The 22,987-nt window shown below is 35.7% G+C and overlaps 1 protein-coding gene across 3 annotated transcripts; it reads right to left on the bottom strand.

The window, feature by feature from the left end:
- Positions 13,580-17,867, bottom strand: LOC109232970 (mitochondrial import inner membrane translocase subunit PAM16 like 2-like). 3 transcript variants are annotated; one of them, XM_019398677.1, is made up of 6 exons: positions 17,691-17,867; positions 16,703-16,758; positions 14,820-15,131; positions 14,560-14,647; positions 14,048-14,178; positions 13,580-13,830 (listed from the first exon to the last, which is right to left on the bottom strand). In XM_019398677.1, the coding sequence occupies exons 4-6, from the start codon at positions 14,615-14,617 to the stop codon at positions 13,708-13,710; spliced, it is 312 nt and encodes a 103-aa protein (XP_019254222.1). In that variant the 5' UTR covers positions 14,618-14,647; positions 14,820-15,131; positions 16,703-16,758; positions 17,691-17,867; the 3' UTR covers positions 13,580-13,707. The 3 variants fall into 3 exon arrangements, with proteins under 3 accessions (XP_019254222.1, XP_019254219.1, XP_019254220.1); XM_019398674.1 differs by lacking the exon at positions 14,820-15,131; XM_019398675.1 differs by lacking the exons at positions 14,820-15,131; positions 17,691-17,867 and adding an exon at positions 17,294-17,441.

Below are 22,987 nucleotides of genomic sequence, written 5' to 3' on the forward strand. Positions count from 1 at the left end.
GTAGAGTTCAACATTTAAATTAAGTATGCTCACATCTTTCTGCCTGTTTCTGTTGTGAATCCTTGCTCCCCTACCCTATTACCCCTATGTGTTTGTGAGTTGTAACTTAAGGCATGGCAGTGTGAGTTGTTGCCCATGAATTAAGTTTGAACCAATGGAGTCTTAACCTCTATATAAATAGGCTGGAGGGTGTGCCAGCATATCCCATTGCTGAGTGTTCCCATCAGCCTGCTTCTCTTTTGCTCTTGCAAATTCCCCCATGCCTTATCCCCTATGTGTATTAATGTGAATTGCTTCCCTTTTCCTTTTCCCTTTCAGAATTTCACTTCTACACTTACACTCTCTATTAGGTCCTAAGTTCTGCCCCCTCTTGTGAGCCTTGCCTTGACACCTTGATTTCCTTCTGGACTTGGACACTTGAGGGCTGGCCTTTTCACACTGCACTATGTCTTAATCTGGTAATGTACTTGGGGTGTAAGCACAGACCGGAGTTCATGTGAGACTCTTAGGGAACTTTGACACACCCCAATTGGGAGAAAGGCTTTGAAATCTGACCTCTTGGAGTTGGTTTACTTCATACTTCGGACAGGATGTCTGAATCAGGCTCTCCTTGGTTATACTTTTAATTTCTGATGTATTTTCTTTACTTTACTTCTTTTTTTTCTGGGCTGTAATAACTTTGTAATAAAACTCTTTGGGATGGCTAGTGAAAAAGGAAGGGCAACCATGCATGCATAAAGGGGTAGATAACCTGCCTATAGGAATTTCTTATTTCTGCACTCTCATATAAAGATACCATGTCTATAAGATTTCTCCATTCCCACATGTAGATAATATGTCAATAGGATTTCTAATTTCAGCATTCTCATATGTAGATAGCATGTTTATAGGATTTTTGCATCCCCGCATGTAGATAACCTGCCTATAGGAATTTCTAATTTCAGCATCCTCCTATGTAGATAACATGTCTATAGGATTTCTGCATTCTCATATATAGATACCATGTCTATAGGATGCACATGCATGTAGAAAATATGCCTATAAGTCCTTTCTGATTCTTGCATATCCACTTCACACTAGGCAAATATGTTTATAGGTCTTAATAACCAAATGCAATCAGATGTCATGTTCATATAAAATTCAGCATTTAGATGTCATGCCTATAGGGTTTCTGCATTTTTACTATGTCTATAAATGTGTTCTAAAGTCGACAAACGCATAGAAAGCATGCCTATCGGAGTGAATCAAATCTAAATCACCTCAAGTCTAAAACCAATCAAATCTAAATCACCTCAATTCTAAAACCAGTAATAATGCCTTACCAGTTGCAGAACTTATGATCTTTTGCTAAAACTCCCCTTTCTTTTTATAACTGACAGCTTTCTTAAATCAGTACGTATTCAGTTTAATTCATTATTTCTGAAATTAGTAGATATCATGCCTATAGGACCCTCATCCAACACTTAGGCAAACCGTAGGATAAATTTTATAAACTGAATCGGATTTCATTAGCTACAACCAACTGGTAGGCCTCCTTCGGGCTTCTTATCTGAACTATGTAATAAATCAGTCTGCCTCAACCTTTTAAGTTTTAATTAGACCTTAAACAGTATGTGCAAGACATGCTAAATTATGTGCTTCTTTGTTTAAAGGAGGTGTATTTGAGCCTTTTATTTGTTTATATGCTTTTCCCAAACTTGCTATATGTGTTTTTCCCGTCGCCTTAGTATTTTTACCTTTTGAAACCACAAATAAGACCAACATCTCCTCCCTTTGGGATTAGCTATAAGTTAGGATTTTAACGTGTTTTATGCCCCTGCTTGCCTATGCTTTGGTTATAAATTGCTACAAAATAGTCCCATAATGCTCACAAGTTGTACTTGATTGCAGGTTTCATCGACAAAGCGACGAATGTCAATGATCGGCTCTAAAAGGAGTGAAACCTACTCAAGTGTCAAAGACTAAGTAATTTGAGGAAAAGAGAACCTAGTGCGGACCGCGCAAATGTGAATGCGGCCGCACTAGGAAGTTTAGAGGATGGCAGTTTCAAGTGGGCATGCTACGCGGCTGCGGTTGGATTCTCGCGGTCCGCGGTCAGGCTCCGCAGCCGCGCTACTCTTTTACGCAGTCCGCGGAGCAGAGATTCAGAGAGCCATAATTTGGCCAATTCAAAGCAATGCGGCCCACGTTCATTTCTGTGCGGCCGCGCCAACTTCCACCGCAGCCGCGCTGCATTTCCACGCGGTCCGCGGTCCCCAACTTCAGAGAAGCTGAAATAATGAGTCCAAGAGCCAGTACGGCCGCGGTCCATTTTGCGTGGTCCACGCTGACCCCGCAGGGGTATTATTGTCCAGTTTTTCCAGCCCAGTATAAATAGGACCTTTTACCATTATTAGGTTAATTTTAATGTTGTGAACGCAGGTGAGCTCGTGAGACCGGATATTGTAGCCATTTTTGGCACTTTTGCTCTTTATTATTGTAGTTTGTTCCAAGTAATTAATTAATATGCTTACTTCTTTATCTATTTCTTTAATTTCTGTACCTAGCATGAGTAGCTAAACCCATTAGCTAGGGTTGTGGCTCAACCCTAGTGTGGGTAATTGATGGGTGTTGCCGTCTAAGGTTAGATTGATATTGGGTGTTTATTATTTGGGTTGATTTTAGGATTTAATTAATGATTGGTGGTTGCAAACACTGATTCTAGCTTTGTGGGTCTAACTCTTCTTGAGAAAGAGAGTCCCTGACCCCAAAATTAACCCAACAAGGAATTGGGATGGACCCATGAGAAATTGTTGTCCCAATGAACGGGTTAAATCTCGAGAGAGTAATTAACCTACTTGAACCCTAGTTGCTTGGTCTAATTGGCCTACCCAATTGGTCTCAGGAGAGTCAATTGGGCAAAATCACTCTCTCTACCGAGAGGTGTGAGAGTGGGTACAATTGTGCAATGGTTATAGCATAACCCCAAATATGTCAATCTATCCTTAGTAACATCTACCCGTTAATTAGCCACCTAGGCAATGCCACGACGCTTGTGCCTTTTTCTATACTAAATACAACTTAGCAATATTCTCGTAGCATAATTTAGCTTTAATCATTAGTTTTATACTAGTAGTTATAAAAATAAAAATAAAAATACCCAGAATGTTTGAAGTGACATTAGAAGTACAAACACATCTCTAGACTAGACAAAAAATCCAACTCCACTACTAGCTCCCTGTGGAAATTCGATCCCGAACCACTATTCGGGTAAAAGCTATTGCGACCCGCTCTTCCTACTTTAGTGTAGCGTCGAGTCGCCAGCGATCAATTAGTAGTCCCAAGTACCTCCGGGACTGATAGGATTGGGGCGGGTAATAGCATGCAATAAGCAAACGATACCGTTCCGCGCTTTAATACCTTAACGGGGTGGGAAAAGGTAGATATGGATATGATGACCACGTGATAACATCACGTGTAGCCCCTCTTTGAGGAGTAATTACCGGATGTTGTGTGGGGTGGTCCATATTATTAATAAACCTAGGACCCCCTTTCCCTTTGTTCTTTGTTTTTTTTAAATCTTTTAAAGAAAATCAACTCTCTTTAGTTCTTTCCGACTTTGTTTATTTGTGACCATTACATGAAAATCCCCTCTTATTTGAAACTCTTACTTTCCTATGTGTTATTTGCATTTAAGTCACAACAATAGTTTGGCAGGAACCACACTAGTGGATCTTGAGGAGTGCCTAACACCTTCCCCTTGGGATAACTTCAAGCTCTTACCCAATCTCTAGTTACTTGACTCAAACCCGTCTTAGTGTCCTAATGCACTTAAATCGTTAGGTGGCGACTCTTCAACCCAAAACCCAATTCCCAAAAGGGAACGAGTTGTCTTCTTAAATGTCATAAAATCTATTTCGCCAGAAAAAGGGGGCGCGACAGCATGGCGACTCCATTGGGGATATTCTTTTAGGCTTTTACCCTTTCAAGCTATTACTGTGACTTTACATTTCTTATATGCCTTTATTTGTTTAATCTCTTTAAGCATTTAATTCCTTCTTCTATTACAAAACTAACGTGTCTTTTGTTTCTTTCTCTTATTTCTTTNTGCAGATTTAGAGGGCCACTCTGGCCGCGGTCCTGGCGTAACCGCGGCAGGCCGCGTAAACTTCTGAAAAGGCACCTTTCCAGAACAAACATCACACCTCTTCCAATAATTGCCTATAAATTCTGAGGCATGGCTTCGTTTTTAACACACCAAAAACATTACAGAACTTCCTTCTTTCTTAAAATACTGCATTCTAATTCGCAGTCTCTCTCTCTCAAATTCGTAAGTGTGATTTTGCTCCGTTCTTTAAGTTCGTTGGTATCCTGCAGTTTGTATTGCCACTGTTGCAGGAAGGTTTATTCTGTTTTATCCTGGGAGGATTTAATCCATTACCTTGGCAACGTGTGAGGGGGTTAAAATTCCTTAAGGACGCACAAGCAAATTGTGGACTCGGAATATTTCTTAATCTTTACTGTTTTTTCAATTTCTTTTATTCTTCTAACAGTTTTCTGATTTCGTGTTTTAACACATATAGCGGACAACAGTGTCCAGACTAGCCTCGTCACTACTTCGCCAGGGTTAGGCTAGACACTTACCAGCACATGGGGTCGGTTGTGCTGATGCTACACTCTGTGCATTTTGCACGGGACCAGGTTTCGAGCAGCAACAGCAGCAGCAGCTTTAGTTCGGGAGCATAGTTCCAGTCCGGAGAGACCCGAGGTAGCCTTGCAGGCGTCCGCAGGCCCGGCGTCTCCCTTCTATCTTTACATTAGACTGTCATCTCTTTGTATTCGGGATAAACAGATTTATGTTTCTTTCAGACCTTGTATTTAGTATTCCTTAGATGTTCGTGAGTATGTGACTCCAGATCCGGGGTAGAGATTATGTTGGAATTCAGTATCTTGCTTGCTATTTAAATTTAAGACTTCCGCTTATTATTGTTGATTTTCATTGTTTAAATATTATTGTCGAAGGATTGTTTATTAAAGGAAAAGAACTAAATTTGGCTTGCCTAGCTTCTACGAGTAGGCGCCATCACGACTCCCGAGGGTGGGAAATCCGGGTCGTGACACACACTTGTTCATTTTGTATTTGTGAAATATTTCTATACATCATATCTATGGATCTTCAGCTTCCTTAGTTACATCTACAACAAAAAAACAAATGTAATGTTAATTGTAAAGCACAACAAAATTTTAATAGTAAAACCGAAAAATTGGGGGAAAAAATAAGTGACGACTTTAAATTAAAAATTAATATAAGTAAAATAAGATTAAAGGAGTCCTTCTAAATTTTTATTTATTAATGTAACTTATGAGTAAATAGCATATGCTAGATTAAGAAAACATTATATATAGCTTCACGATCTCAAACCTTAGCATCGTATTCATTGGTTGGAGAACACTTTGGAAATTATACTGATCACAACTCATGAAGAAGAGGTTTTTTTCCGAAGAACTGAAAAGTGAAATTCAAAAGAATAAAGATAAAAAATTTTATTTCTTTTTGGTAGTGAAATTTGTAGGAGACCAACAACTTATTCTAATAGAGTGAACAAACGATACACCAAAACAAAATAACGGAGTTGTCCCAAACCATCCCTTCGCAGTGGCATGCCATATAAGCTCATCGCAAACTACATGGCTGGACAAACAAATACTACTTGTGCTATTTGCTAGTACAAAACTATAAAAGCATTGAATTTATTAGTCTAACCAAAAAAGCTTTTCAAATACTAAGTTAGTTTTAAGAGATCGTAATTTTATTAACATAAATTATTCAGAGTAGAAAAAAAAATTGAGAGACTAACCTGAAGGTTCGTATAGTATTGCAGGGTTAAAATCTGAATATATAGTATTCTACGTAGGCTTATGTTGAGTGAATTTTAATCACAATATTATTCTACCATCTATGTCGTTTGATTGTCAATCAACTATTCACTTCCATGTATTAAACGTGAAACTTAATTACCTAGATCTAAGGCAAACATAATCTTAAATTTTTACGTAGCAATACTTATTATACTTTTCAAATTTCAATACGAATATAAATGTTACCTTTGAATTCAAATAATTTACTAAAGTATTATACATGTACCACCAGATTATCTCAATCAAAATTTAGAGTCATATATCTATATATTTTCACATAATAAGTTTTGAATGAAATTTACATTCCCAATCGAATTTAACTTTTCTTTCTTTCAATTTTAATTTAAACAATAATAATTGGTTAAGAAATAATTAGTTTAAAAAAAGATATCATTGAGTTTGAATGGCCCTTTAATTACGCTATTGGTAAGGTTTAAAATCATAATGAGTGCTAAATATGGATAAATATAATTAGCTTTTAAATTAAAATTTAAACTTTATTTTCCTGTTAAGAAATGAATATATCAATTGATGAAATATGATAAAAACCATGAATATTGTTTGGCATAAAATATTATCTTTTATATGGTAATATATTAGAATTGCAATTTTCTAATTTTCATATAAGGAATAATATTATATGAATATTCTTTGTCATATAATGTTATTTCTTTATGATAATTTTAGACCCATATATCCATATATAGTTATGTATAAATTTTAAATGATATTTATCTTTCCATTCTAATTTAAACAAACAGTTAAGAAATAATTCCTTTAAAAAATTATATCATTGTGTTTGAATTACCCTATAATTAAGGTATTGCTAATGTTTAAAGGCCTAATGAATGCTAATTACAAATAAGTATGATTAGCTTTAAATTCAAAATATAAACTTTATTTTTAGTTAATAATTTAATATATCAATATGATAAAAGTCACGAATATNGGTGTCTATTTGAAACAGTTAATAGCCACTTGAAGTGTTTAAATGATAAAAGGGTCAGTTGAGGTATCTGGCTGACCGTTGAGGACAACTTGAAATGGTCGTTTATGTATTTCGCCTTTATTATTTAATGAGTAACTAGTATATATACCCGCGCGATGCGTGGAGAATATTTATTATTGTCACTCTAAATTCTACTTGCAACCAATATTAGTCTAAAGAAGTGGGCTAAGAATGAAAATTTACTCAATTTATGAATTTATATTTGCTAATATTTTCTCCCTTTTAATAACTGATATATATATATATATATATATATATATATATATATATATATATATATATATATATATATATATATATATATATTATTTTTATACCATCATTTTGATTTACATTATCATTCATAATGAGAACTTTTTCACGCAATCAAAACTTTTCACAATGTTTTTGTGGTTTCGATATACTGTTTTATTAATGTTCGTGTGGATATTTCCTCATTAGTTTATGTTATAATGTTAGCTCAAATAATTAAAACACCTATTCTATTAGAATCACGATATAATATATAATGAATAATCACATCTTGACACTCTATTTTTTTTGGTCAACGTGCCAATAAAATATCCAAACTTTCAAAAGTAATTTTCATGCTTCAATTGTATTCAACGTGCCAATAAGCATAGTTAAAATTTTATATCACATATGCTTCAATTGTATTCAATCTTACCTTCTGTTTTTCTTCTTTTAACCGTTGTTGATATTTATTATTTATTAGTTTAGGTTGCATAGACTAAAATAATAAATACAATTTTTTTGAAAATGTTGGTCTATATATCTATCTATATATAAAAAATAAAAACATACATGTAATCATAATAGTCATGCATCACCAAAAATAAAATGATAATAGTCATGCATATAAGTTTGTATACCAAAGAAAAAAAATGCAAACAAAATAATAATACAAATAGTTTTTAATTTGCGTAGTGCTCTTGAGAATGAATATATTTGGTCAATCCTTAAAGGGTGATTTGGTAAAACTCCTTTATATATTTCGATTCTCCGTCGTACTTGTTCATTTTCCAAATGTTATTTCGCATTTGTGAGATACTTGTATACATTGTATTTATGAATATTCTTTGCCATATAATGTTATTTCTTTATGATAATTTTAGACCCATATATCCATATATAGTTATGTATAAATTTTAAATGATATTTATCTTTCCATTCTAATTTAAACAAACGGTTAAGAAATAATTCTTTTTAAAAATTATATCATTGTGTTTGAATTACCCTATAATTACGGTATTGCTAATGTTTAAAGGCCTACTAAATGCTAATTACAAATAAGTATGATTAGCTTTAAATTCAATACTTATTTGTAATAAAATATTATTATACATTTAATAGAATCAATAAATTAATAGAATGAAATAAAAAATTATTATACATTTATTGAGAAAATTATGAAACTAATGGATAGTTCCCATGAGTTAATCCGAATTTACATCGCATAAAGTTTAGTTTTTTTATTTTTTTTTATTTTTTATTTTTTTTATTTTTTTTGCAAAATTCGAACTTGAAACCCTAAGGCATTATTGTTTGTTCCTTGCTCTCTCTTTTCTACCTTTTCCTTCTCTATATTTCATAGTCCCACTAAATCCAAAATAAGAAAAAGGAAAAAGAAACAACAAAAAAAATAAAGACGAAATATATCTTCATTTCCAACACGTTGGGTTGAACTGCTTTTTTGACTGTCAAATTTCTTAATCCTTAAGTTTAAAAAAAAAGAGCATCTTTTCGAAAATGATTTCCAACTCTTTGTTCTATCTTAATTTTTACTTTTATTTTGCGAAAGCTGATGCTTTTTAAATGCATAAGACTGATAGGACCTCATTTAAATACCATCGAATGGGTATTGCTTTTATACTTTTCATTTAGGCAGAATAGCCTCATAAACACTTGTACTTGTTCGCGTTTGTCATCTCGGTCCTTGTACTCAACAAAGTTTCATTCAGACATTTATCGTTATTCAAAATCAATATTTTAAATCCCTCTGACCGTTGACTGGGTCTATGTGGCAACTTAACAGCTGAGCTGGACAAAATACGTGCATTTCACGCATATACGGAGCGTAATTATAATTATTTAAAGCAAAAAATAATTAAAATGATTTAAAAAAAAGGAAAAGGACAAAAAGTTAAATGCAAAGAAAAGTGCTTTCTCTTTACGTTTTTGCATCTCCCCCTCCTCCCTCCTTCTCTCTCCTCCTCCCTTCTTCTTACCTCTCCCCATTTTAACCCAAACCCAACTACAATACAGCCGTTCCACCACCTCTCAACCGCCACAAATGTTCTTCGTCGCCCCAGATTAAATTTTTTTTCAAATTGGTAATAATTTATGAAGAAAATTATTTTCTAAATCCCCCATTTTTGGCCCAGATCCCANAGTGAAGTATTGGATGTGAAAAAGCGTTTTAGTTGAAGGGTGATCGGAGAGGAGTTGCAGGCGTTGGTACGACGATTTTTAAGAGTTAAGTTGAAAAAGAAAAAGAAAAAGGAACAGAAAAAAGTGATTACTGATGGAAAATAAGAGTTACATAAATTCTCTCTCATTGTTTGTATCATAACATTGTAATATTACTCAGTGGACTATTTTAAAAGTGGTGATAAATGTATGGTGAATTGTGAAAGAATAAAGATGGTGAGTGTGGAGGAACGTGAAGGTGGAATGAAAAAGAAATTTTTAATATTAAAAAATAAATTAAATAATAAAGAAAATCTGAAGTGGATACTGATGTGGCATCCACATCAGGGCGTTTGAAGAAAACATGCGGAAGAGGGGTTTAGAATATTGATTTTGAATAACTATAAGTGTCTGGATGAAATTTTGTTGAGTACAAGGACCGGGATGACAAACGCGAACAAGTACAGGTGTTTATGAGGCTATTCTGCCTTTCATTTATCAGACGATAATTAAATGAAATGTTAATTTTGATTTCTATAAATTTAAATATCAGATATTTTGCATATATGTGTTTAAGTAACTTATTAACTTATAATTATTTTTAAAACAATGCTTGGTTTAATTAAAGAATGTTAAGATAAACCAACTCTCAATCATTTTTTTCCGAAAATAAATAATTTATCATCAAAGTTATAATCTAACGATACTGTGAGTTTCTATCATATAGGTGAGTTTTTTATTCTCAATTTTTAATATTCTCTCTTTCTCTCTTCCCTATGTAATTAAAAAAGATAATTGCTAAAAGAAATACTAATAACTTGAGTTAACTGGTTAATTGTGTACAATTTTTATTGAACTAAATGGGTTTTCTTAAAAAAAAAAAATGGAAATTCTAGACTCTAGAGCTATATTTTTCATTTTGTGAATTTATTTCAATAACTAACTAAATTTTAGGCTTCAAAATAAATAAATAAATAAATAAAGAAAAAAGTAGGAACTTCTAAATTAAGTTCCTGCAAACTTTAAGGAGAATATACTTGTTGCCTCCAAAGGAATATATGTTCGGTGAAAGATTCTACCAAAACAAACACAAATCACAGGGCGGATCCATAATTTTTGATTTTATGTAAATTCAATAATTTTTGAAAATTTTATATTATTAAGAAATTTTCAAATATATTTAAATATAAATTATAATCGATACAGAGAACTTATAAACTTCAAATCTTATATTCGTATGTAACATTATTTTTGCATGTTCTAAGACAAAACGAAAAATTAGAGTCCATCATCACGAAAGGAGCTTTCGCGCAACGCGAAAGTTGTCTTCGTGTGACTTATTGAATACGGATTCGAGTCATGGAAGCAGTCACCATTATTTGCATTAGAGTAGACTGTACCCTTTGGTGTGTGGCCTTTCTTCGAAACTTATGAGTCCAGAATACCTTGTGCACCGAGCTATAGTGATTACCGAGAGGTTAATATGCAAATAGGACAAACATTGAGGGCTTTTTTGGAAACAACTGGACCTAAGCAATGGAGATTGATTGGGACTTGCACCGACCTTAAAAAAGGCTGCTATAGATCCAAAGATTGTACTTAAAAGTTGAATGTCGTGTTGAATAAAGATTGTTCAATTAAAAATATAAATAATTAATACTTTCCATCTACAATTTTTAAAAACAGTAACAATTTGTGAAAAAATAAAAGACTAATATTCGTAGTGGAGGAAATAACAATTATACTTTTTTTTTGGTAAATAAAATACTTAATTAGCAAAAAAATTGCTTCATCTATTTCAAAAAGATTGATACTATCTCCTTATTAGTATGTTTAAAAAGATTGTCATCTTTTAATATTTCCTTTATAAGAAGCATTATAGCCACGTAAATGTTATGACATGTTTCAGACCACAAGTTTCAAAAGCGTTACAGTCACACAAATATTATGGCTTGTTTAACACCATATATCCCAAAAGTCTTCATTTCTTTATTAAAGTTTGTGTCAAATCAATCTTTTTGAAACGGAGGAAGTATAATTTTTTGTTTTAATTAATAATATTGTAAATTTATTTATAAAATGAAAATATAAGACTAATGTGGCATAGCAAAATTTAATTAAGAATAATGTTGATACAAGAACTTCAATTTTTTTTCTTTTCAAAAAGTAACTTTATCTGCTAACTCGATTAAGTTTTAATTTGTGGTCTTACTTTATACAACTACTTTGAAGGTTAAATAAGTAAAGAAAGTAAAGAATCAATAAGGGTTGTGGTGGAGTGGTAAGTACTCCATCATCCTTAATCAGAGGTCTCGAGTTCGATCTCCTGGGTATGGAGTCGCCTTTGTTAGGGAGCGTTTTACCCTCACCCCCCCCTCCCCCTCATGTGGGACTTCCCGGCGCGAATCCGGATTTAGTTGGGCCCCTATGTGGGTACCGGACACCGGATGGGAAACCAAAAAAAAGTAAAGAAAGTAATTATTAAAGAAGGATTTGTTGAAATAACTTTAGTTACTTTAAAAAGTGTCCAATTTTACTTTGTTTAAACAAGTGGTTGTTCTTTCTTTTTCTATCTTTAATTTAATGCTTTTGAGATGGCTTGTAAGTACCTAACCTTTCTACATGTAGTATTCAACTATTGGCTCTTTGATGAAAACATTTGGGTCCAAAAAAGTAAATATGGAAATTTTGATGGCTTAACACCTCTTTTCTCTTTTTCCTTTTTCTCTCTATAACTTCAAAATAGTCTGAATTTGGAATAGAAAATGGAAAGATGAATGAGAAAGTGAATGAAAGTTGCTTTCTCTCTTTTGTTTGGTATGAGAAGAAAGTGGGAACCAACCCATTTTATTTATTATGTATACGATTCAACATGGCAACTGTTAAACGACTTATTGAAAATACAAGACAATCAATTAGAAATATCGCGAAAGTTTTTTGCTCTTTAAAAATGTCCTTAAAATCGAGGAATACGTATTAGGCTGTCCTCTGACTCCAGCCTTTTCTCTTTTAGTAGGTAGTGGAGAGTGTTTCTTACATATAAGTAATCTTAATATTAGTGTTAGTCTGGTACTATATTATTGTTAGATTTCTAGTACTATGTGTTGTCTTTTTCACTTCGTTTTCTTGTTATTTTATTGTTGTTAATGCTTGTGCTACTGTTTTTTTCATCTTTCCTTGAGCCCAAAGTCTATCGGAAATAGCCTCTCTATCTTCCAGGCTGCGTACACACTATCCTTCCCATATCCCACTTGTAGGATTATACTGGATTCGTTGTTGTTGTTGTTGTTTATTTTTTCCTCAAGTGATGCTTAATGGTTTTGTTTTGTCTTTGGGAAATTTACTGTTGGAGTTATGATTCAACTAGTCCTTAACATGTTATATGCAAGAATAAATTAAGGCATACTTAGAAGAGATATTCAACCTGTTGATGCTTCAACTTATATTATACATATAGATAACAAGGGGTTGTTTGCTTTGATGAATAAATGAAAGTAATCTTGGCATAAAATTCTAATTTACTTATACTACATTTTGTTTCCAAGATAAAACTATGTATAGCTAATATAATCTCTATCACCATCCAAACACTGTATTACTAACAAGGGTTACAACTTATGTTATAAAAATTAGTATGTATTATGTATAGTAACAAGACGTGTATAAAAGTATCTAAAGATCAAAATACCTTTAAATTAAGCAATCCTATATCATATTCAATGTGTTATTATTAACCATATGACAATCCATGCATTATTACTCACTGCATAACAATTCCTACATATCATTTGCCGTATTATAATTCTTGCATAACTAGACCATAGACCAAACGACTTATAAAATTATATGAAAAAAACTAGAGCAAATATCCGATCTAGTAAGTAATAATATACACAACATATTTATTGAAGTTTATACTTTGCTCTAACAAGAGGAAAATTACTCCTTCCATATCTGTCCTCTCCTCATATAAATAACATGAATAAAGGAAGGAAATTACATTCACTTTTACGTTAGTAAGATAAGTGGTTAACAACCTTTTGTTATCAGAGTTTAGCAGAGGCAAAAAATACTAGATTATTTCTGTGTTGGTGGGAGATAGCAAGTATCCCGCGGGATTAGTCCAGGTGCATGCAAACTGACCTAAACACAACGCTTATTTTTTTTAAAGAAGAAGCCCTTTACTAATACATTCCAAAGCTATTTTACAATGTTTGTCTAGCACCATAGTGTAGCTCATGAAACTTGAATAGGAAATACAAGTGACAATAGGAAATATTGCTTCCTCCATCGGAAAGAATTCACAGTTTGTTCACAACAAAAACCTAGGAACTGACTATAAGTAAACCAACTATGCAGAAAAGCTATACATTGGAAAAGCTCAACAAAGTTTATTTTCCCCCTGGTTCTTTAGGTGGGTGAAATGCTTCCAAACACTCTTTGGCTCTATGAACCTTTGACTGAAGGTAAAAGCTCCCATTTTTAGCATTTCGCTCAAACAAGTTTTCGTATCTCTGCAGACAGAGCAAGCAAAGTTGAGGTCACACGCATGCAAATAGCAGCATCAAATAGGAAAGAACATTATGCGAAACAAAACAACAACAACAAACCCAGTGTAATCCCACAAGTGATGTCTGGGGAGGGTAGTGTGTACGCAGACCTTACCCCTACCTTGTGAAGGTAGAGAGGCCGTTTCCGATAGACCCTCGGCTAACATTACACGAAACAAACCTGCACGATTTCTTCCCATGATGAATTCTCAGTGACACCGAGAATCTGCCTTGCTTCTGTTTCGGTCATTGTTTTACTAGCTCTTTTGATATTCTGCACTGCTTCTTGAGCAACCCCGTTTTTAGAGGCATCTGCCGTCATTGGTGAAAGGAAGTGTAAGATAGTATGATTTGCATGGAAGTAAGATAATCATACCACGTGGAATTCAAGTGCACGAGTCAGAGATCTAGATGAGAAATGAGAAGAAGCGGCATGAAAGTCGCACTGCCCCTTCTCTTAAAATTGATTTACAATTTCTTGGAATGAAACATTAAGGTTCGCGATGTGCTAATTACTGATTCACTGGTATGTTTAACTTTCGACACATTGTTTTCCTCAGGACTTGCATGGACCTCTCTGTATATAGCAAGAAAACTGTACCCACTGAAATCTTTGTTTATGCCAGATTCTCCAGATTAGTCTGTGTCAATTCATTGCAAGATGACGGGAAAAAGGGTATGAAAGATACTTACTAGCCAGTGCCTGACGATATGCTTGAACAAAGGACCTTGCCAATATTGCAGAACCCATTACAATCAAATTAGCAAGGATTTTTGCAGCCTGTAACAAGAACATGATTTTAGTGCAATATTCAAAATAAGTCTTGTTTGCTTTCACATATATCTGAATATGCTGTAACCACAAGGTTCATCAGAGCATACTGAAAAAGAATAGGAACTCATTTTCAAAACTGTGACACTATTCAAACTTATGACCCAAAATAACCACTTACGATGGGAAATTTTGTTGGAAGCAATAACTTATATTCAAGCGTAATTCTTCTGATTTGTTCTGTTTTGTTGTGTTTTCATTTTCTCTTGCTTGAGGGAAAACGGCCATATTATCAATTTTCTTCCACATTGCTAAATAACGAGAGAGTCTCTCTTAGTGGGAAAATAATAAACTCCCGATGAATAACTGTACCGGGGTAGAACTTGAACCTGCACAAGGTAGGTGTAAGGTCTGCATACACACTATCATCCCCATACCCCACGTGTGGGAATACTGGGTATGCTATTGTTGTTGTTGTTGGTAGAACTTGAACCTGGAAAATAGACCTAAGACTGAGTGACTATTGACTACTATGATTAGCTTAAAAGTCATTCACAGGAGAATAATGCAAAGAAATGGAGAAGGGATAAGCAGTACTAAATCCATTCCCATCTCAATTCCTTTTACCAAAGTGATGCATGGTACCATGAAATTCCTCATACTGCACCACCAAGGGTTGTAGTTGGTAGTGGCGTAGCTTGGAATCTTGCCAAAGGTTTCAAACTTTAAAGAAGTCAATAATTTCTTTTCAATGAATGGGTGCACCAAAATTTTAAATCAAACTACGCAATATTTAGCTAAATCATAAAAACAATTATAATAGAACTACAATTTTATAAATCAAAACTAATATAAAAAGACAACAAAATAAATTCTACTCATAAAAGTAAGCATAAAAGCAAAGGAAAGAGAGAGTCGAGAGGTTTGTAGTCTATAGAGATCTTTTTTATTTTAAAGTAAGTTTTGTAAAGCTTGACTTTTAAATTATAAGATTTGTTTAATAAACAACTTTTATTTTAAAAAAAACTACTTTTAACATCTTTTTACATAAATTTTAAGTTTGAAGCATTATTTATTAAGATATTTTTATATTAAAAAGAGAGTCAAATAGACCAATGTCGTCACCATGTATTTTTGGAAAACAAAATAGGCAGATTCAAATGTTAACACGAGGATTCGAACCTGTGGCTCCACTTCACTTTGAACACCCTAGGCCACCGGGATACCTCTCTCAGCTATGTAAAGGGTGTTCAAGTATAATATACATTCATATAAAGTGGTATTTCACCTAAATACACGGTATAATTTTTCGGTGAAGGGTGTTCACTTGACCGTCCTTGTCCCAGTGTAGCAACGCCACTGGTTGTGGGATGGACAAAATCCCTCCATCCTTAACCAGAGATCTCGGGAATGAAAAAAATCCTAGTAGGAAGCACTTGCGCCGCGAATCCGGATAAGTTTGGCCCCAATATGAGTGCCAGACATCAAATGGAAACCCCCAAAAAAAAAATCCTAGTACTGCAAATATGTTGACAACCTAGTAATCAAGCACATTTTTAGCTTGAGTATCATATGTCTCTCAACTTATCCCAAATGCTGCTATGAATTTCTAAATTCTAAGAACACCTCTTCCACACACCCTCAATAGAAAAACGAGAAAACCTTAGACAAACAAGTAATCCTTTCTCTCCGGGCTGAATTTCAATTAAACATATGCTGATATGCCTTTACTGGTTTTAGTGTAGATCTACCATTTCTGCATTCCTCTCTCTTGCAAGCACGTTTTGCATGTGTAAACATATGGAGATGCAACAAAGACGCATAAGGCTTTCAAGTTCATACAGGTGAAGAATATAAATGAGAAATCCTAATCTAATAAAAAAACAGTGATAGCTATTGAAATGCATTTCCGAGTACATACAGAAGAATGGTACATATATAAGACTTTGTTGGCCAAACAGAACAATGATACAGATTGCAATTTATAAGGAAAATCCAATGGTAACAGGGAGAGGCATAATGTATATCAGGCAACACTTAACACAGGTAAAAGCTCTGACTTACCATTGTGGAAGCTAGGTACAAGATAACGCAAATCAGTAAATTGGAAATTGAGTAACCTACAGCAAGACCAATAACCAGAGTAGATCAGCTGGAATTTAAAATGAAAGCCAAAAACTGTCAACACCAATAGCCATATAGCATGAATGCCAAAATAAGCTAAAATCCAAACATCAAAAGTTAAACAATATACATCATGCAAAATCGTCCATGAATTTTGAAGACAGTAAAGATACCAAGCATGCAGCAAACAAAACAAAATCATGCTGCAAATGAAACAATTAACTTCTCCACAATAACACAGCAGAGACAACGTGCAAAATAACTTATTTAACTAAGATAAAGGTAGTCTTAATCATCCATCCACTATTTGCACTTGGCCAAATACATAGGTGGCCCCTCAAATTTGTCAATTTTTATTTATTTATTTAGACACCTTATCTTAGGGCCTAAACTATTGAACACTTAATCTATGGTCAAACGGTGTCTATTAGACACACGTTGCTGACATGGTACAGGGCGTGTGCTACACCTTTTCTAGGCGCATAAGAGGCATGTTTTTTTCTTGAGGGTGCATTAGAAGTGGAGGCTTACTGAATTGGTGGTTGTGGAGTTTGTATTTTGGGATTCGGGTGTGAACTGAAAGTGCAGTCAACTAAGTGGAAACTTCAAGTAGAATCTGTCTTTGATGAATTCTCTTTTAAGGGACTGGTGAAGTTGAGCTTCAGTATGATTTTTTTATTTCTTTCCGGGTATATTTGTTTTCAATACACTTGTGAATTCAAACAGTGAATGATCAAATCATATCAATCAATAGCGAAATAATTAAATAAAAAACCCAAAGATACAATTGAGAAATCAACATGTCACTATCCTGACTATGAACCCACCCAAGAACCCAAAAGAACCCACAAATCTTAACACACGTGAAAATTCAAGGGATTTATCCACATTAGTTGAACACTCAATTCAAAGCAATTATAGACCATACCTTGAGCTTGTTGAAATCGAGTGATAGATTGACGAGGAAGAGACGGCGAAGAGAAATTTCAGGGGTTTGAAAAATTAAAGAAAATTTTCTTGGATTAGAGGATTTTTGGGCATTCTTTTTTTCCTTTCACTTTCCCCTTTTACTTGTGCGGTAAAGAATAGGCGTGTTCAACTGTTATTCCAAGAAATCTATCTATATCTATATTTACTTAAAGCATATAAAATGCCATGTGGCTATTTTAGGACAAAGTTATTAAAATTAGGTCAAATTCGTTTCTACTTCAAAATTTTGAATTTGAAAACAGTTAAAAATAATTAAATAGGTAGTTTGTACTGTTTTTAAAAACGATTTTATATAAGAAAGAGAAAAGAAGTTACCCTCAGGAAAATTGGGCGCTTCAGAGTTCACCTCCCCCCCCCCCCCCCCCCACCGTTCTTCATTCGACTATTTGCCCTAGAAATAGCAATCCATCAAATTCGGCAATACTCCCACGATCTCTCACCACCACTTCAACTCCTCATCCACGAATTCTTGATTTCACAGTTTCCTCAATTCAGTTTTCTACTTTTACAAATTATATATACTTCTATGGAAAGATCAGAAAATTGGGACAATTGGGAAATTGGGTGTAGTAAAAAGAGAATCTTTACAACTGTGATTTGCTCAAGTTTTCTCATTAAACAACTGGGCTTTCTTTGCTCTTTGTAAGTTCTGCTTACTTCTTACTAATTTTTCAGGTTAACCATTTTCATTCCTTTCATTGTTTATTATTTTTTATGTGGTATTCATGATTATTTAAGTTGCAAAAAGCCCTAATCAACAAAGGAGATCTTTGCTTGAGATCTCTTGGTTCATATATTCACATGATCTCTTGCTTCATATATGTTGGTTGTGAGTGAAGACATTTTGTGGGAGTTTTTTGTACTAATATTTATAAAAATACCTCTGTTTATCCTTCCAGGTTTTAATGGCGGGCTGAAATAAATTTTTGTTTAGCCCAATTAACAGGCAAGTCAATGAATTGGAAATTAAAGGTTCGCGTCTGTCAGGCTTTGGGAAAATCCTAATCGCCGACAGGACCGTGACTATACCCTCTTTTTTTCTCTTGAGATTATTTTGATGGATGAAAAGGTATTGTTGTTAACCTAACCTATATGATGGCATAAGTTAACATATCCATAAGTATATTAAGTCACAGTCATTATAAATAATTAGTCGTTTTTTAACTAATAGGCTATTTTTTTATGAGGGCGACCGCATTCACACAAATATTTATGGACAGGACTTTTATCACATAGGTTCAAACACAAATTAAGGAAATGGGTTTGTGACATTCATGCAAGAGAATTTCGCGTGGTTTTGTCCAAATAATATGAAGCCACTAGAAGATCAAAGACCACAAGGTTTAAAGTTGATCATTCCACCCATGAAGACAACTGTCGAGAAAATAACAGTGAATTCCATCTTTTCAACATGTGTTATCTTCAAATTTAGAACCTATAGCAAGCTTTTGTCAAAATCCCCTGGAGTTTGACAAATATTGAGGCTATTCGGGTAATTAAATTTTTCTTCTTTCTTTTTTCCATTTTCAATTTTGACTGTTTACTTATTTGTTATATGAGTGCTGAAGTGAGAAGTATTGGTGAGAAGCGCAAGCAAGAGAAGTATCACAACAGGTCACGGTCTAACAGAAGTTCAAAGACCAGGCAATTCTTAGTTATTTGTGGCCCAACAGTTTAGCTGTCCAGACGTCTCCAACACTTTTGCTCGCTATCTGAGAGCTTAACACGTTCATGAACTCAATCTCATTGTAATCTCTCTTAGATGAGAAGGAACAATATTCTTGTGACGAACCCCGACCCTCGCGCTCATGTGTTACTGCTGCCGTTTTTCCTCCGTTTATTGCTTCTTCACGTTTCGTTATCGGTAATGTGGGTTGGTGTGAGAGTTGAGTTTGGAATTGGTTTTGATAAGGAAATGAGACACTTAGTCTTCTGTTAAGGAAGGCTTAAGTTGGAAAAGCTGCAAGTACCCCGGACGATGACTTATGAGTTTAGAAAGTGCTCGGATGTGATTTCCGGTGATTCGGTTTAGCTTTTCGGGGGAAATGATTTGTGATCTTAGCGACGTGCGAGGGTCGGAATTGATTTTGAGGTCCCTTGCTAGAAATCTAGGCCTTGCAACTTGGCGGAAGTTAGCTATTTGCCGCGAATTCCCGGTCTGATGGGTGAGATTTTGGTACCGAGGCGGAATGGAAATATTCTGAGAAGTTGCTGTAATGTTTCGTTATGTGAATTTGTGATGTGTGTGAAAATGTGTCGAGTCCATTTCGGACGATCGTTATTGGTTGGGTTTTTGTCGAATGCGTGTTTTGGAGAGTTTTAGAAGAACCTTAGCTTGAATCCGACGTAATTTTATGGTTATTTATAGCGTGTTGTTGTGTTATTGTGTGATGGAGCAGTCTTGCATGAGTGTCTTATAGGATGGGCTTAGCACTTTTGGTTGAGGTCCCGGGGGCCCTGGGCTGTTCTCGGGTGCCCAACGGGCGGCGCGACGGTTTTCCCATTTTTTGGGAGAAAAAATTATGTTGTCTAAACTAGCTGTTGGCTGACGCCACCTGCGTTTCGCTTCTTTGCGACACAGCGACGGGGAGTCTCGCGAATGCGAAGAGAAAAGATGGAGGCTGTATGTTGGCCTTCGCGACGCGTAAGGAAGTCCCCAAACGGCAAGAGTGGTCACGGTGCTACCGAACGCGTTGAGAGGTAAGCGCGACGCTAGGAAAGGAAGTTGAGGCCTGGGGGCATTTGGCAAATACGCGAACGCGAGGCAAGCTTCAACTGCGGGACGCGAAGGGGCCTGGTAATTGGCTTACGCGAACGCGAGCTTACTGTCGCGAAACGCGAAGAAGAACTGTACATGTATCCTGGGCAGCAGATATGTTTTAATAAAATATTTCATCTCGCGTTTTTGAGGCTCCATCTTACTCCATTGTTGTTCTTTTGAAGACTTTTTGAAGGAAATTAAGATGGGATTCAAAGGAGAAACGAATTGGACGGTAAATTATTTGAACTTATACACGAGATTTATGAGTAGATTTTACAATTAAGATTGATTGATAATTCCATCATAAAAGGGGGTAAAGCTAGGGCTTTTAGTTTTTGTATTCAAGTGTGCGGAATTTGATAGTGTTTGAGCTCGGAATTTGGGAAGTTCTTAGAGTATTGTACGGACTCGTCGGGCGAGAACGAGGAATCCGGTAATGTAAGTTTCGTCAATTTTTCGGTGATCGAGAAGCGGGCCACGGGGCTCGGGTCTTTGCTAGTCTTTCCGAGATTTTTGCTATAATTTTGATTGTTTTCGTATTGGGTATTGGTTCCCTTGGCTTTAGTGTGACGTATTCGCTCTAATTTTGGTTAAGAATTCAACGCTGCGTGGAGCCGATTTGGCGGATAGCTGGGTCGGGGACGGAGAACGGATCGGGTTTCACGTAGGGGTGATCAATGATATGATAGTCCTGAGGCGGTTATCTACCGGTTTGGCAATTGCATAATTGGAGAGTGACTTGCCATGCCAGATAGAGAGCGTGGGGTAGAGCACCCGTTGGGATTGTGCTGGTCCTGTCGATCCGGTTGTTGATTTTTACGCGCGTATTTCGCTATGACTTGTTGTTATTTCACTATGACTGGGCTTATTTGCCAAATATCCTTGGGGCTATGCGACTGTTCTGAACTCCCTGCCATGTATCGCTATCATCACTGTTTTTCCTCACATTTGAAAATAGTTATTTTGAACTCAGTCATTTATTCCCTACTCTTACCCACTGTTTCATGAAGACCAGCTATATTTGTTACTCAACCCTCGAGTTATTACATGATATTTGAACTTAATTGTTTGAGCCGTGAGCCATTACTTGTTTCTTTATGATGCCCGAGGGAGGCTTATTGATTAATTTTTGGACTGATTGAGGCCGCTAGGGCCCATATGTGAGGATATGTCCTGAGTGATGTGAGGAAGGCTTCTCAGGCGGCATCGGAGTGTAATTGTGAGAGAGCTCTTCAGCCGCCTCGAGCTTCGTCGTGAGAAAGGCTTTCAAGGCCTCATGTTGATATGCTACAGGCTTTTCAGGCCTTATGATGACTACAGCGCTTCGTGCATGTTAGGAGCCCCTTCGGAGTCTGCACCAGCGCCACAGTGACAGCGCGTGGTAACATTTTAGAAGGGTTGGGACAGTGGCTTTTGAACTCGTAACGACCTGATGCACTAGTCTTAACTAACTTGTTTTGAGCTTCAGGTAACATGACTACCAATGGTTCCAGTGTACCAAGTAGAACTTGCATCTGACCAGTGCCCGGTAACAAGTGGCCAACTGGAGACACGTGTTGGGCATAGGTCAGTAACAAGCTGACAAGTCAGGTAAACAACCTGACTAGACCAGTGGTAATACAAATGGCCACCGCTGTAATACGCATTTTCTTGGCTCACGGTTAACAATGGCCCTGACCGTCCAGTGTAACAATGACTACACTGAGCTAAACGAACAATTCATGCCCGCAGGGCGGCGAACCTTTATGTTTGTTCACTTCTGTCATACTTATTTGCATTTAATTAACTTGCTATGCTGTTGATATTTGTGCCCCCGAAGGGGCGGACTTTTCTGTGTCTGATCCAAACACTAACTATTTTGAAACAAACTTTGCGTAATTATTGAAAGGCCACCATTTTTCAAAAGAGATTTGAACTGGAGCCAGGAAATCATATTCGTAAAGAAGTTTCTTCCTGGATTTACACCTGTTTTTCTCGGAAATCTTGTCCCCTGCTTCTGTACAGCCCATTTGGTTGCTTTAAACGTGATTTTCTTGTTTGCTCAGTTATATTTATTTACTTTCTATTTACTCATTGAGTGTTGAAGTACTCACTATACTTCCCCCCTGGCCCCCCCAACCTTCGCGTGCACGTTGCACGATATCGGGTTCGAGCGCGTTGAATAGGTAGCGGTTGATTAGCGGATTGAGGTATTCGTTATTGTTAGCTGATCGGGTACCAGTCGCCTTCGACGCTTGCGTACCACTCGTCGCCTGCGGCCTCGCGGCACGGATGTTGTTCTTTTGTTAACCAGGAAAATGCTTTACTAGTATAACATATTATGATATGCCCTGTTAGTTGTGGTTTAAGGGTTTTCTTTAGATGCTATCTCGTGACTGTGTGACACCCCGGTCCGGGTTGTGTTGGGGTTGTTAAACACTGGTGTATCATTGCCGTTAATTGTAATTAAACTATTCATTCATGTTTAATAGTGT

The sequence above is a fragment of the Nicotiana attenuata genome, chromosome 10 (assembly GCF_001879085.1).
Source record: "Nicotiana attenuata strain UT chromosome 10, NIATTr2, whole genome shotgun sequence".
NCBI classification, from domain to species: domain Eukaryota; kingdom Viridiplantae; phylum Streptophyta; class Magnoliopsida; order Solanales; family Solanaceae; genus Nicotiana; species Nicotiana attenuata.